Source organism: Aphelocoma coerulescens, chromosome 1A (genome assembly GCF_041296385.1).
Source record: "Aphelocoma coerulescens isolate FSJ_1873_10779 chromosome 1A, UR_Acoe_1.0, whole genome shotgun sequence".
In the NCBI taxonomy this organism is placed as follows: Eukaryota; Metazoa; Chordata; class Aves; order Passeriformes; family Corvidae; genus Aphelocoma; species Aphelocoma coerulescens.
The window spans coordinates 25546277-25563602 of record NC_091014.1 but is presented as its reverse complement, the minus strand read 5'-3'; the positions used below and the strand labels follow the sequence as shown (position 1 = coordinate 25563602).

General features: G+C 39.0%; 1 protein-coding gene across 2 annotated transcripts in view; it reads right to left on the bottom strand.

The window, feature by feature from the left end:
* Positions 1 to 15883, bottom strand: part of ASZ1 (ankyrin repeat, SAM and basic leucine zipper domain containing 1) — a 39144-nt gene extending 23261 nt beyond the window's left edge. Inside the window, exons 1-4 of one of the 2 annotated variants that reach the window (XM_069003877.1) lie at positions 15701 to 15883; positions 14034 to 14127; positions 8764 to 8886; positions 5649 to 5760 (exon numbers count right to left, since the gene is read on the bottom strand). In XM_069003877.1, the coding sequence (XP_068859978.1) occupies positions 5649 to 5760; positions 8764 to 8886; positions 14034 to 14127; positions 15701 to 15805 (434 nt within the window). In that variant the 5' untranslated portion in view covers positions 15806 to 15883. Of the gene's footprint in view, positions 1 to 5648; positions 5761 to 8763; positions 8887 to 14033; positions 14131 to 15700 lie in introns of both variants that reach the window. The other variant, XM_069003875.1, reaches the window with a different exon arrangement.
* Positions 15884 to 17326: the final 1443 nt, after the last annotated feature.

Below are 17326 nucleotides of genomic sequence, written 5' to 3'. Positions count from 1 at the left end.
ATGTCAAAAATCTGCTTTCTAAAGATTATTCTATTTTGCTAGGATATACCTGAGGGGAGGACTGCTCTTCCCAATACTGGGTTTCTTAATACTAAGCTCATCGACCACTAGAGGGATCCCAAAACGCGTATGTCTTAAAGCAACTGCCTTAAAATTTCTGCCTCCTTCCAGAGAGCATTGCTAGAACTAAGGCTTTGCACATCTTTCCTTGGTTTTGATCATTCACACAAGGTTAATGTTTTGTCTTATGAAAACACAGTTAAAATTGTACTGAACGAAATCCAGTAACGTTACAAATTTGAAACAACCTTATGTTAGGGGAAGGTCATTTACAAAGAGATAAGCAAAATGAAAGGTAATCAGACCTTCAAGACACACAACCAACAAAGTAAAGGAACCTGGTAATGACACAAAAAGACTTACATCAGTCCAGAACTAATTTACTTCATCAACACTACAAAAGCAGAAGTTCTGGCTGAAAGTGAGGAGACATTCCACCATGGGGCACAGCCAAGCAGCAGAACTGGTTGCACAGAGAAGTTTTTTAGTCTCCATCTTTAGTGGGTTTCTAGACCAGATGGCAACCTAGCTCAATTTCACAACAGAGGTAGCTTTAAAGAAGTTGGACTAGAAACCTCCCGGAATCCCTTCTGACCTGAAATACCCTGTGAACCTATGAAGATTACTACAAAAATAGGAAAAAACAATAATCTCTCTCTTCAACTTAAAAACTGATATCTATGTATCTCACTATCTCTATATGTCTCCATAGAGATAGCTACACAGAGACATATATAGATATCTGTATTTTAAAGAATGAGCAGAAGCTGATTATATCCTAATAACTTGTAGCAACAGAATTCAAACTTACTTGCCCAAAGTGGACACTCACTCCCACGCTTAGTTCTTTTCAGTGGTAGGTAGCCTTTGATGAACTTCCCAAGTCATCACCTTTGAAGTATTTAGGTTTGACTGCAAAACCAGTGCAATCATGCCTGATTTCATTTTCACTTCTCCTGCTCTCAACCTTTTTTGTTTTAAATTTTGATACTATTTCACAATTACTTCCTGCTTTTTCAAAGGAAAAATACTAAACAAAAGCCCTGAGGCTACAGAATAGTTTTTTCTCCAAAGATTATGATGTAGTTACAGCTGTACAGTACCGCAGCCATAATATCTGAAATCAAGCCAACTCAATGATATTAAAGCCACTGAAAAAACTTCTCCGTTTGCAAGTAAAACTCAATAAATACAACATTTAAAAGGTCCATCAATGTGATTGTGCAAGTATGCCATTTTAATGCTTGAGTTTTAATTTCAAAGGCTACAAGCTGTTTCAGGATGGAAACATACACTGCTGCAAAAATTTGCACCTCTACATGCGAGGGGGTGCCCTGAGCCATGCCATGAAAGCAGAGTCCATTTACACGTATGGCCACAAGAGGGAGACGAGAGCGTTGGGTAAAACAAACCTTGTTTTCCTAACCCTGCAATGAACCCCCACAACCACAACCAAGCTTTAACATGGCAAATCCATTGTTTCCTGCTTAAGCTGAAGAGAAACTAAATGTATTGATACATCTTAGTGCAATCTAAAAATGTTCATAGAGAGTGTAGTGATAATGATCCAGACAGAAGAACTTAAGAATCCTTTCATTATTTTGAGGAACTGCTGTGTTTCAGCAGTCTGGCTTGCAGATGACCTTCTTGTCCAAACACCGATTACGTCCTTTTGTATGGTACAATTTACCACATGACATTTGTCCATATTGAATATGATACTCAAGTCATAGTCAGTAAATAAATAAAATCTTAAAAGGCATAGAAGCAATTTAGTAATTAAACACCTAATTATGTTTGCTTCCAGCTTTGCAGCACCTAAATAAGAAGCAAGGTCTCATGCAAATGAAGAGAGATTTTTGTTTTTATCTTTAAAATCACAGAAAATTCTGAGTTGGAAGGGACCCACAAAGCCTATAAATTCCACCTCCTGGCCCTGGACATGACAACCCCAAGAATCACACCACATGGTTGAGACCATTGTCCAAATGCTTCTTGACCTCTGTCAAACTTGGTGCTATGGCCATTTTCCTGGGAAGCTTGTTCCTGTGCCTGACTACCTTCTGGCAGAAGACCCTTTTCCTAATATCCAAAGTAAATGTCCTCTAACACAGATTCGTGCTCTAAGTCTCCCTGCTTTTATATTAAGACTGGAGAAAAAGACAAAATCAGAAGCTTTTTCAATTTTTAGGTCCATCCAAAACTTTGTATGTGACATGTACACAAAGATACAACCAGAAGTTCTTACAGGCTCACTTCACTCTGTGCAAAAAATGGGGCAAAATTTAAATCACAAGAAAACAAGCTAAATAGATTGGCCCTACTACCCTGAAGCCTCCTACCCTGGATAATCAGGAGCCATGACAGAACTGGTAAGAAAGTTTCATCTCCTAGATGGCAAGCTATCCGACTGAAACGTGTATTGAGTAGCTAAACTCAATTCACTAAACTAAATCTGTGGTGCAGAACTCATCACACTTGACAAAAAAACATGTTTATGTTTAGGATCATGATCTTAAGCAAGATGAAGTTCACCTTCCTGGAAAATTTCCTAAGAGGAAGGATAGGAGATGTCTCCTATTTGCACAAAGGTTTCTTTCCACTGGGAAGACATCTATGGAAAATTCAGTATTTTAAGCTGGCAATCTTGACAAGTTGTAAGTAAAGTCCCATAACCGGAATATATGTTTATTAACTAGACCAGTGTATCAATAATACTAGAAAAAATAAAGCAGGTAGAAAACAATTTTACCCTGAGTTTAGTCTCAATCTTTTCTTATTGAGATGCCAAAGCAAGGAAATCATGCTGCAAGACACTATGTTAGTCTATTGATCTGTAAAGTCAACAGTGCTTCAGATAAACAGGAAGCATCTTCAGAAGCTTTTGGAGCCAGTTTCACCATTCCACTGCTGTACATTAAGCCTGGAACTGAGAAATTAAGCGGCAACAGTGTGTTCACAGCAACAGAAGATAATCTGTTTGCCCATTTTCTGGCAAATGAAGTAGGAAACCCTGTATAGAAGTAATACTGGAAAAACATACTTTAGTATAACTTTAAGAAAGCACTGCAGGTTAAAAAAGGTTTTTAAGAAACACTACTTAAAAGATTTCCAGGCCTTACAAAGGGATAAAGTATATAATTTACATTTTGGAGCAAGAGGAAGGTGAATGACATGAGATAAGCAAAACAAATTTCTCAAGGTAGCATTCACTTAAATGAAGCATTCAGGCTATAGTAGCTCTATACTGGCTATTCAGAGCAGTGCCTTCTTGTTTCACCTAGCCATTACTCATTTGACTTTCAAAACCCTTTAGCTAGCACTTATGCTTTGATACACTACATTCTCATCAACAAAACTGTTTTTACAGCTACCAGTACTCAGTTTCCAATTTTGATTTGGCAAAAATATCCTAAGTTATGCTACTGAATACTTTCTTTTCAGTACTGTATCCCCTTGCAAAGAAACCACCTACCTACCCATTCCTAAACTCACCTTTCTTTGCATTTCAAAATTCAGTCTCTTTCCCACTAGTCCTTCCCTACTCCACACACACTTAATAAATTAGACCGAGCCCCTCCAAGTTTCTGTGCATCACCTCCAGACCACATAAAATAAAAGAGCCTACTGGTTGCCCTGCCAGTGCAAGAGAGAAAGGATAAACATTAAACCCCACCTTACGTGAACATTAAGTATTCTGCTTTGCAGTCACACACATTCCAGTGGTTGGTGGACAAAAGAGAAGCTTCCTAGCATCATCCTGGTTCTTACACACTGAGAAAGCCAAATAATGAGAATCTTAGCTCTTAACACCTGCGGTAAGCTGATCACACAGGAAGTACTTCCACAATACTCTCAACTCACTGAGAGTTCTGATCACTCCCACAGAACATCCTGCTCGCTCTAACAAAACAGGTGAAAAGGGACTGCAGTGCCACACAGAGGGGCTGTTTGATCCCTTATCGTCACATAAGGCATTTTATTGTGTTTCATTCTCATTTCTGAACACAGAGCTAGAAATCCATGAGAAACAGCAGCTGCTGCCTCAGCAGACCCAATAATGGAGTGGCATGCGCAGATGTCAAATACTGGAAAGGCATAAAGGCAGCTTGAAGATTTGAGATGACAGGGTCTGGATTTTTTTAAGTCTCTGCTTTTATTTGGCACAAATATGACATTTCTGATTGTCACTTAATTTATCTTTTCATTTGAGAAAGACTACTACTGCAAAAGTGAGAAAGCCACAACTGTATCTTCTGGATGCATGAATAACTCATGTTAGCACAAGGTCTAAGGACACAAAAAGATAGTAAATAAATATTTGTATATAAAGATCAACTATGCAAAACATACTCTAAGTTTATAAATAAAATTTAAAAATTAGAATTCCTCTAGCTTGTGTCAGCATTCATACTTTCTTTTCCCCCAAAGTTTAGCCAAAAGCCTGCCCAAATGCAAATGTGCACCTTTGCACTCTCATTTACATTTTCAACACCCAAGACAGTTAATAATTCCCCTGTTTTTTAAAGCAGGATGTTTATTCTAACACCCAGCTATCTGACAACAACAACATATAATTATTTCAGAGTATGTAGCTTTCTCTTCTCTCATGAACAATTTCTAGTCTCTCTGGTAAAAATAAAAAAATGACACTTAAATTTGGTACCAGACATCAATTGCACTTCAGCAGAACTCTGTTTCCTCCTTGTCTACCAGTACTATGCTCACAGTGAGGTTCAGGGCCTTGAATAGTTGAGTTCTACTAAGGAAAACCAAAGACCTTTAATTCTGTTCTTTTTACAGAGCTACTCAGTCTCTATATCCCAGGTAATGTGATGAAAGAGGTGTGGTATAAAAAAATTCAGTTAATTGAAAAACCAGTTGACCTAAACAGCATTTTTTTTTTAGCAGAGGCAAGATAGTTTACTCTAGGGTCAGTCCACAATTGTTTTCTTTTTGATGTAAAATGAAACATTTCATCAGACTGTGCAACTACAGACATCTCACAATGCACTGCTTCAAACTGCTCAGACACAAAGTTGTAATTGAAGAAGTATGTTATTACTTGTTTCTAAAAGAAGCTTAATCTCTTAATCAGAATTATTCCAGATTGCAGTAGAATAAATATATTTTATTTACAGAATTTTGTTATCCACAGGAAGCACTCTGTGAAAAGAATATAGCCAGGTAGCCACAAAAAGCTCAAAAGCAGGACATGAATTTAAATAAAGAATTTAACTTCCATTTTTATGCAGAAGAGCCAATATGATTTAGGAAAGGCAGAGGACATATTTCTTGCTCTTATACTTCAGTCAAGTGAATAATTAAGATTAATTTATATTCTGTTCAGTTGAAGAACAAACTTACAATTTGATAAAGCTGATCACAGTCTTACTTACTCAGATTATCAACTGTACTAAGAGATGTAAGTATCCGAGCACTAATCTTTTCTTATACAAACAGCAGTGAAATGACAAGAAGTATGTAGACTTCATCTTAATCACCAACAACAGCTACATCTATAAACATGTCTCTGTATAATAATATTACATTTTGTACTGTGTTCACAGATGTGGGGTTTTCGATACCTGCAAGTAAGGTTAGGATCAGCATTCCTTGATAGAAGCAGTTCCAGAGTGTTCAAGATGTTCTCCTCAGAAGCTTGTGCAGTGCATGCTGCCATCAACACAGTGTATTTATCTGTTTGGAAATTTGCAGTTAGAGAATTATATATGTAAACGTAACTACCATGCTAATTCAGAAGTTCCTTTATAAGTCTTTATATTTGCTAGAGTTGTTAATCAGGTTGACACTCCACGATATTTGGAAATGGCTAACAATCTTGTTTTCCTGTCTGTGAAAATCACTAGAATGATCAGCTAAGACAAAGACACCTGAGGAGATACTCAGAAAGATGTGAGTGAAACACAGTGGTAAAGCATCAATTCCTACTGAAGTTTAGAATACTTTGCAAGTACCCCAAAACTACAGTAGGAGTTCAACTAAAGATCCTAATTTCTCAAAACACATTCCACACCAGTAGATCCACTCCCTGTTCCTCCCCTCCAGTAAAAGGAAATAACTGCTGACAGGAAGTTAACTGCAATGGATAGAAAAAGGTATATGCACTGTATTATAAACACATAGGACACCAGTTCTGGGGAGAACAGAGGCCCATACAAAGGACAGTTCAAAGAAAAGGGCTTTATGGTATGTCTTAAGGAGGAAGAATTAAATTTATTAACTTACTATGGTCCAGTAGTGGCAGGGAGGAAGAATTAAATTTATTAACTTACTATGGTCCAGTAGTGGCAGGAAGAGTATTAAAAGTATTGGTTTAGATGTAGATTTAAAGAGCATCTACACAGTAGGTAAGAATACCAGCATATTTACTACTCCAGCTCTGAAACCAGCTGGGTGTTCCATGCCACCTCACAAATCAAAAATGTACAACTGCTGTTTGCCCACAGAACACAGGAGACCTCCTTTCCCATGATTACCATGGTTTCCATATGGGAAACATAACACTTTAAAGACCTTAGCAAGTTATTTGGCCCCAGTGTCATTTAGAAGACTGCCATTTGAGTAACTGCCTATTTTGTTTATTGCACAATCTTGTTCACAAGCTCCAGCATGCCTTCATCCATTTAAGAAGTATAATAATAGCTGAACTTACTTCATATCCTATCAAGTGTTACAACATATTTTCTAGTTTTCTTGTAGAAATTTTAGAATTGTATAATTAACGTCTTCATTCCTTAATGAGGTCAGATTTCATTATATATAAACATGAAAAGTTTGTTATGCACTTTACCACCACTGCTCTCACCACTTCTTGCTCTCCACCTCTACAACATAGTTCTGCATTTGAATTCACTTGTTTTTTTAATATACCATCTTTTAATTTTCAACCGCCTCTTGAAGAAATTACTTGATATGCTGACAAATATTTACTCAAAATGTTTAACCTGGTTATCAACTAGAACATGAATGGGAAGATGGCAGGACTTTAAATAAAGCACTGTTAAATATCTGGGAATGATATTTGGGAGGAACCTGCAGTTATATTTGTATTTATATATATATTTGTATATATACTGTATTATCTCAGGTAGTGATACAGAGTGGGAAATTAATTTCTGTTAGCCTACCTATAGCTCATACATGTGAGCAAGAGAAAAAAGAGAAGAAACACCTTGGAATTCTTAGATTTCTCTTTTGCAGAGAAAAACTGCTAAAAGACTGCAAAAAAGATGTTTATGTTCACACCAGACAAAAAACCCAGCAGATCTGGTGAAATTATTTCTCAAGGATGCAACATTTTGAGCCCATCATATAGTGAATGATATAATAATTCTTGTCAACTACCAAAAAGGGTAAAATTAAGTAACTACTTATAAAGAATGACTGAAGAGTGACTCAAAATGATTAACAGTATAGCTATTTATTAGGATTATAAGCGTTAAAGGCTAATTATTATGGGATCACTTGCATGACTGCATGCTGACGTAAAAAAGAGCAGGAGGACTGGTGAGATTTAGTACCCCCTTAGGATAGCACAGCTTTACTGAACACGTGGGGCCTGACCCAAATCAATGACTTACAAGACTGCTCCTGGCTGGACAGTACTCTGTAGTTACAGTTTCCCTACACAGTCTAACAGGGAAACAAGCCAAGAAACCTGATCCTAGCAAGGTGCCACTTTGGGCAATGACAGCTGGTCACACAAATGAAAAATGCCAGGCATTTGGTTACCTGGTCAGCCTAAACCATTGCCCATAGCAGTTTTTGCCCCATTTATAGCCTTCTGCAGCCATAAACAAGGAACAGGTATGAGCTGTAGGCAGACACACTGAAGTTCTCCAAAACTGGCTACAAGGACAGTGATTAGAAGGCAGCACAATTGCTTTTGGTGCAGGCAATCTACTCTAATCTCACACTCTGATCAACTGCTAAGAAGTTAGAGAAAATTTTCAGAGCTAGATTTGTACCATCTGCATTTCAGTCTACTACTACTGCAAATACTGGCAAGTTACCGGAAAATATGATCACTGCTTTTATGTACTTGGCAGTATTGTGGGATAAACATTCCAATGCAATGGAAGAGTTTGAAAATAACCACAATTTAAGAAGAAAAAGTGTTGTTATTAGGCCATAAAAATTGACAGAGGAACTGATACTACTTAGAAGCTACACTTAACTCCCACAGAAAAAAGTATCTAGCAACACACTGAAGAAGAGTTTTTTTAATAGAAAACAGAAAAATTGCACTCTAGTTTTAGAGAAGTCCACATGAGTTTCCCACGGACTGGAAAGCTATTCATGTCGTTTGAGATGGAATCTGGTTTCTGCATGTACATACTTCATAACAGGATCAACCAAAGAAGTTTAACCTGTACAACTTTATACTACAATTTTTGAGCAAGTACTTCCAAACACTTTTTAAAAAGTATTTGGGGTTTGGGAGGTGTGGGGGAAAATGGACTTGAGAGACAAAGAACAAGAAAACGCATCAACTGATTCCAAATAAATTCCAAGTACACAATTTTTACTTCAAAACTACTACTTTTCCTTCAAAACTGTGAAAGGTAGAGCAGGTCCCACTTTTGATTTTTTTACCTACATATGCAAACAAGAGAATAAGGACAGGGACAATGTCTGGTACCGAGCATTACCAGCCAGTATTTTTCATTCCCATCTTACCTATTTCAAAACATGCATTAGCACCTCTGTCCAGAAGAAGACGTACTATTGCAAAGTTAGCCACACTGGCTGCACACATCAGGGGAGTCCATCCAAACTGAAAGTTAGTTTCTATGCTGATTCCTGTCAAAATTTAAGAAATTAAAATCATAAAACTGCATCAAAACAAACATGCTTTTTATAAAACTTACTCTCAATATGTATCATTACAAAGGTTTCACCCTGTTTGCATTTAATACAAGGGAGAAAAATCTCTTATGGCATTTTCTTTCTTTTAATACAACTTTGTTTAGAACATCAGAAAACAACTTTTCAAACTGACTTAAATGAAGCCCAGTTCTCAATCCAAGAAGTTAAGTACCACAGGAAGACTACATTAAAAAACCTCAAACATTTAGCTGCAAAAGTAATTTCACGTAAGCGCACACAATCTGTTTTCTCTACTTCTGTGCAATAGCTTTCTTCAATCAAAATGAAAAATTTTGACTCTTGCCAAGCCAAGAGGACTGCTGGGGAAGCCAACTACTTGCCAGGCAATTAAGATTGCAATGTCTAGGGTTTCCTGCTTCACAGCTCCGTTTATTCTATGTCCTGCAAGACAGTTAGCTAGCAGATTTGCGTTGGGTACTAACAAAATATTATCTCATTAAAAAGGAGAAATAGACTATGCAAGGTTCAAAGACAATCACCAGAATTGTTCGTTACTCTTTACAAAAGCCAGAATGACTAAAATGGCTAGAAGAATGCCAGACAGCCCAGCCCTCCCAAATGCACCGAGAACCAAGTACCAGACTGAGATACTCATCTGACAGCTTTCTAATAAAAACCTCCATGCATTTTTTGATCCTTCAACAAATATTGCTTCCTCTAGAAAAGTTTCCATCAGCTGGTTCCATATTAGTCCTACGGTGACTATGCATAATCAAAAATACTTCTTTAGGAAAAAATACTCTGAAAAAACCCCCAAAACTATCCTAAGAAATTTCTGACAGTTAAGCTACATGCATACTTTTTCATGCAAAACATGTACTATCCCTGTCTTGGTACTATGTCAAAGATGTGTTCAGTGTAGCAATATAAAGTCATTAAAGCTGAGGGACTAACAGGTCACTGCTCTTGGATTGATTCTTTAATTTCTTAAGATCACTGGAATTGTAGAATCAACAAAGAGGTAGCAATTCAATGAAAGCCATGTGTTGAAGCATTCCAACACCTGCAAGCCACAGAATTTAAATCAAATCTCCTTAGCAATGTATACATTCTAGCTGCAGTTAATGTCACAGCACACTGGCCCGTCTGCAGTGTACAAAACTTTTTATTAAAGCCCCTATGAGTTCTACAAGGGGCACCAGCAAATGTTCCTTAGCAGTCATATCAGAATCTCCTTGTAGTCACTTCAAGAATCTAGCAAGTCTGATATTCAACAGCCCACTGAAGTATACTAATAAGAAAAAAAAGCTGAAAACTGTCATCCTGTCACCCTTAAAAAGTCTCTTTTCCTCATAAGAAGAAAAGCAGTCCATGTAACTACAGCTCCCATCTAGAGCTTTTTACTTTAATACATATCAGAACAATAGTGACAAATGACCTATTTGGCCGTTATATAGAGACTTATTAAAACTCTTGAGACGGCATTTCCCTCAATGTTTTCTTTACATGCAGAGTAGCCAGTATCTGCCATGATGCTGGTGCTTTTTCTAAATTCTAGAAGTAGAATGGTCTATCTGGCATTATGTTGTTTGTCCTGCGCACTCTCCAACCATCTTGGTAATGACTGCCTTGAAGTACCACTCAGTGTGACAGTCCCAATACAAACAAGCTGTAATCCCAGAGGAAGACAAAGGACAACTGAAACAGGAAAAGTCACGTGGCTTCTTGGCTGTTTGGTTATAGGAGTTGTTGATTGAACCAGAAATGTCTCACCTTGGTAACTACTCAAATAGTTCACTACATGAGCTGTTATTGAAATAAGCAGTGTTAGTTCAGCATTTAAAATGGCCCTTATTCTTAAGGGCCATTTATATCCTATAAAACAGTGAAGCCCAGAAAAAACTTTTTAGTGAAAAATCAGGTCAGATCCAACAGCCAGAGAGAAGTGAGACTGCTGCAGCTCCGCAACCCCAGGTCCAACCCGTATTGATGCTAAGTGTGTACTCCCAGCAGGCACACACCCCCCCACACATCCCACTGGCCACAGTGATCCACGCAAACAGAGCACTCTTATGAACGCAGCAGCACCAGTATCATCCTGTCATCTATCCCCTCCAGCTGCTGGCATCACAGACACATGGGCCTCTGACCTCTGGTCCCACTCCTGTGACTGGCACGGCTTTCACTCATTCCTGTCTCTACAGTTGCTTGGCCCCCAGGCACAAGGACCTTGTACCACAGCTCTGGGAGTCCCTTGCTCTGAGTCTGTAATTTGCCTGTCCATGGGCTTCTCTGCTTCTCTGAGACTGTGGAGGTGGGCCTGTGATAGGCTACTGGCTTCCATGATGGGCCTGGAGGAGCTGGACCAGGGTATTATTTGGGCTCCCCCACCTGCCATCATCTGTGTTCCTCTGTAGGTATGAGCAGAGGAGCTTTTCAGTTACATGGCCTCACAAATTACAGCTAGGAGACAAACCAGATGCAACATTCTTCCTTACAATCTGAGTTACAGATAAATATCTTCCTATTTAAGCAGCAAAGGGGAAAAATACATTCTGGCCACAGACAAGCTCTACAGCAGAAACTATGTGAAGAATATGAATAGTAGTGAAGCAAAAGAACAGCAAAGGAAGAATTACATTCTTTTTGTGAGTATTACTGTTTCTCCCATATCCCTTTCAGGTACTTTCTTGACTGTGGCTAATAATAGCTATGGTAGAAAGGCTGTTTTTATAGAGAAAAATGTAACTCTGCTAAATAATTCCATGTTTGACACCAAAAATAGGAGGTCTGGACTTTCATTCAGTTTAAGAACAGCTCCTAGTATTGGAATTCATTCACATTCCGACACCACTTACCTGAGGGGAAGTTCTAAAATGCTTGATTTTCTAAAACTTTTCTCTAGTAGAAGTATTGATTTCTTTTAAGTCTGTCACCACTTAGGTCTGTTCCCATATTACCTTAAAGCTGAGCCATATTAGAGCTGCTAATGTCTCCCTCTGCTGGGCCAGCTACGGTGGTCACCTGACTCAGAGTTCAGAGTCCTAAACTAGCTGAGAAATTAATTCTCACACACTAGGCATCCTCCCATTACTGTAGTTTACTACTACTTTTAATTCCCTGAACTGGCTCACAAAAGATGAGATGAGCTCCAGCACTCATTCAAAGATATAAATGGAAAAACTGTTGAAGGAAAACAGAGGATTTTACTGTAGTTATATCTTTAGTCAGAATAAAATGTCATGAGGTCATAACTTTTAAATCCATTTTAGGAAAAGGAACACATGAATTACATGGTGTCAAGTACTTTACTCCTAAAGCAGACCAAAATGTCCAAGTCATCTTTAAAGGCGCTAGTTGCTTGCATTACTTTTTGTGACATGTACTTCAGAAACTTTTTCTTAAGTTGCCATTTAACAGAAGTGGTAAGGAAAACCACTGTGCTTGTCCATCTCCTAAAGGAACTCTGTAAAACTGCCTCAGCATCAAAAATACTAAAGCAACACCTAACCAAGCCAGAAGACAACATGGTCTCACTCTACCTATAGGAATAGCCCCAGCTGTTGCTAGGAAATCCACCTCCAGCACAAATCTTGAGTCTGGCTGACTGCTGGTAGCGAGCCTCCTACAAGCTCCACCAAACATACATTAAAGGTAATTCTGGGGACAAAGATTTAATCAGAGCAGAGATCCTCTGAAGGACAATGTTACCTTTCTTCAGAAAGACGTCTGTGATAGGCACTGTGTTCTACTGCTTTGCAGGACAGTACTGGATGGGTCAGAATTTACTACTGATCCCATTTTAAGAAAATTATATATTCTTTTATGATACCGCATTGTTCATTTCAGGAGACAGGAAACTAGACTATGTGAATTCTCAGCCTGAACCTATGCTCTTACAGAAACCTATTATCATCTTCCAACAACACAGAACTGTCCACTGTATAGCAGGCATCAGCACAGAAAGTGAAATATTGTTGTTTGACTGCAGTATAATTAAAAATGGATGGTGTAGCAAAACAATTGAGCAATCCGATGCACAGACATCACTAAAAACTCTACCCATAAATAAGAACATATTTTCTCAAAGCAAGACAGATATATTTCACTCTTGTACTGCATTTGTGTTGCAGTCCATGCAATAGTTTTGCTTAATTTAAAAGGAAAACCATTCCCCCATTGTGGTGAGAAACATTTGGCTTCTAAAAGGGCAAATAATGTCATTATTTCTAAACCCAGAAAAGCCCATTGCTAACCAAGAAACTACTTTCTTTCCTAAGACAAATTTTCCTCAGAGAACAAGCTCTTGTTTACCATATTCTCCTTGCTTGCTGAAGCAGAACTTCCTGACAATTATCACTAGGCAGGCCAACTCAGCTATGCAGTTTCTGATTGCCCTGGATGCTTCAGTAAGTGATCCAATCTTCCTAACACTGATTAACAAACACATTAAAGACAAATACGGAGTAATAGAGCAGGGAAAAAGGCTTTCAGTGTTAAAACAGACTACTTTTTAGTGACAAATGCCACATAAAGCCTGCTAGACCTTTCAGAATCACAAAATCTTTGTTCAGCTCAGGTTGCCAGGACAGCAGTATTACATAGGGCACATACCAGAAACTTAACAGTGCTGTGAAGGGGAGGGGGAAAAAAAAAAAAAAAAAAAAAAGGAATTTCCAAACTGGGGGAACACTACAATAAAAAAGGCTAGCCTCCCCTTCTTATTCCATTCTGTACAACCTTCAACACCAAAGACCATCTCCTGAATTCCCCCCCCAGTTTAAACCACCTCTAATTCAGTGTTTGTAATTGCTATTTGCATGTTAAAGATGCATCTGAAAATAAAGAAACACCTTATTTCATAGTTGAAACATTATAGTTTTCTCAATTTTCAGGGCTCCTGACTGACAAAAGAAACATAAATTAGAAGGAATGGGCTGGAATACTGAATCTAAGTCACTCAAAAAGCAATTTAATCTTTCAAAATAATGTCTTGAGTGCATGTAGGAATATGTGAATGTTTCCAGTAAAGGATATAAAATCTTATTTTAAATGAGAATGGTTAGTATTCTTGCCGAGTGCAATTAAAAATATTCAACTTTGTAACCAACTTTCCTCACCCGAGTTTAAGAGTTCTTCAATTAATGACACATCACCATGAAAGAGAGCCTTCTTTAATGCCTCATTCTTGTCCATCTGCAACATTTGATCCAACTGCTAGATAAACAAAGAGAAATTAAGTCAAAACCTGGAGAATGTTTCAAGGCAAAAACAATATAGCTTCGTTTCAGTATAAAGGCACTAATAATCTCTGAAAGGACATAGCACAAAGGAAAGAGCAAGGTACAACTTTTGCTCTTCCATCTCTGTAGATCTGTTCAGGGTCTACTATAAAGTCTAAGTTTTAAAATCAATTTTTCTGAGAGGTTCCATTCTCTGAAAATGGAAATATCTTCTTTCTCAACAGACCTGCTATCCTCCTACACTGCTCTCAATTTTTCTTACCGTAATTTGATTTCAATTAAGATTCTTTTTCATCTTATGACACTAGAAAAGCTTTGCAATGCATTTAAGTATTTTTTTTTTGTACATTTCACACGTTGTGAAGTACAACGTTAAAAAATACAACTATCAATATCAAAGTTTGAGCTTGAGTCAAAGGACCTCAGTGACTAGCTGTCTGGCCTAGCCACACAAGTCCACTGCTGTGAAGAGTTACAGTTCCTCTGTCATCCTAATTCTGTGGTGACAGAGGCATTTGTAGTGCTGCACCACAAACGTTCTGGCTGAAAAATGCACTGACCAAAATATTAGTTTATGCATCAGGCAGTTGCCCAATTGAAGTTCTTTTCAAAAGCATCATAGATTTGTTCTTTATTAAAGCTTCAGATGCAGCTGAAGATTGCTGCTGGAGCTATCTCAAGTGTACAAAACATTTACATACACTGGTAAGCAGAGGATTGATTATTCACTAGTTTCCTTAGAGACAGATGTAAGTATGAAACGAAGTTGTCTTTTGTCATAAGTTTTTAATTCCCAACATTATAACTTAGAAATACACAATTTTTACAGCACATTGTACCGCATCTTTCCAATAACTTTTGCAAAAACTAACAAAAGTGTCTAGAGAACCAAGGTGAGAAACAGTAGAACAATTTAGCCCTATTTTTATTCTACTCAGACAACAATTTTCAAATAAGGCACATCTTTGGATAGGAAGCTCTATTTAAAGATCAAGGCCCCTAAAACACTGGCTATAACCTTTAGCCTGAGACTTCAAGAACTCAGTTATACTTCCATTTTTCAATTCTGGTCATGAGACAAACCCACACTTAAAAGGCCTCACAGCACCTACCTCACACTAATGGGTACTTCACACCCGCAAGATGCAGTAACACTACCGAAATCTTCAAGTCAGCAAGAAACATTCTCAAGAGATTTAAGATATAAAACAGCTTTACAGGCCTCTGACCACTTTCAAATTTACTCCCATGCTGAAATATGATTAGGACTAGGGTCTGCTACTCAAGGGGAGAAAGCGCTTTAAAATAAACATTGAGGGTTTATGCAAGAAGATAAGCCCCTACAATTCAGGCTTCATTTACTGGATTGAGGGTACACCAGCATTACCCTGGTGGGAAAGAGCCTAAGAGGAAGCAGCAGCCGCATCCTCCTCTGAGACCCACTGCGCTCCGCTCCCCTCACGGTTTCAAGCCGAGGCCGCCCCCCACCCCGGGCCGCCCGGCCACGGCTGGTGGGCGCCAGGCGCAGAGAGGCTCAGCCTCACCTGCGGCTCCTGCCGCACGACACCAATGTCCCAGTCGCCGTCGTCGCTATCGCTGCCCTCGTCGCCACCCGCCACGACGCGGGACGCGCACACCACCGCGGCCATGCCGGCCCTTCCCGCCCGCGCCGCCTCAGGGCGGGAGGGTCACGCGGCCGAGGCGGCCGCTTTCCCGCGCGCCCACGCCCCGCCCCTCAGGGAGCGCCATGGGCGGGCAGCTGTGGCTGGGGAGGGGAAGGGCAGGGCTGCTCCGTGCTGGCTGTAGCGTCACGGTGCCGGGTACAAGGAGTCCCTGGCAGCGGTACTGGAAGCACGTGGGGCTGTGACACGGCGCACTCGTGGCTCCGCTGCTGTGTGGGTGCTGGGAGACGCAGCACAGCGATGTGTGAAGTTGTGTCTTTAGATATGTGGCTGATATATACGTGTGGAGTCAAGGTAAAAGATACGGCTTTCTCTCTTTAATTGCTGGCGTCATTAACATGATCTTTCCACGCCACCTCAGCTTGCAGCAGTCAGTGGCGTCACTTACATGTGGGCACACGCAGCGTCACATAGCCCGAACCCGCGGTGGGGACACTCGCGTGGGAAAGCTGAACAGCAGCCGCGCACAATGAGCCGGACTTTCGACCTCCAGCCTGGCTGCATGGGGTGTTACTTTCAGAACTGTGGTTAGAGTTTTTTCCAATGACAGACAGTAGTATCTCATCCATTACGAGGTTCTCGTGTATACTTTGAAGAACAAATGAGGAACGACGTTCTATGTTTCATCTACAGGCAATATTGCTCTTTGAGCTCATCTCAGACCTTGCCCCAGGCTGAAACGAAATTGAGCATCCACTAACAGAAGAGGAGTGTGGTCTTGGAGAACAGTACAAAATGGTAAGTGTAGTCCTTGTGGCACTGTAAAAATGTAATTTTGGGAAGTTAATTTTAAAGAAAAGATACCCTTGATCAGAAGGTGTCCGTGAAAGATTTCTTATTTATTTATTTATTGAGTTAATTTTTTTGTTTAACTTTTGTTTTGTTTCTTGATGCAATGTGTAAGGCAACTTTTACCATGTTGGGATTTGCAGGTTAGCTAGGGTTATGCTCGGACCATGCTAAGTGCTATAAAAATTGCACTTATTAAAAAAGAAACCTGCATGGTCTGCATATTTCAATTCAAAATGGAATTTTTTAATAGCTGCATCTTCTGGATTTTATTTGCTTGTCTGTTAGATATAACAGCCTGTTTGCATTAAAGTATAATGAAAGTCAGATTATTAACAACAAGGAACTCTTGTGTAAGAAGTAGGTGAACATGTTAAATGAAGTCCCATGAGAGAAACTTCCAATACTGGAAACGTGATAGAAATGCAAACCCCTTTCTTTTCACACAGACTCTGTAGAGCAAAGGTTGCTAAAATTGAGTCAACCATAATACGTAATTCTATATAAAGGCTTAGCTTTATATGTTTATTTTGGATTTACCTGTATACACTAAATCTCTGTTTAAATTATTTTGGTAATGAAGATAAAATGTTTACCATGTGTAATAATTGAATGTTTTTGTAGGCATGTCAGTTCTTATAAAATTGTAACTTTTATTCTCAGCTTTCAGGGGTTTTTATTACTGGCCTGAATATTTCT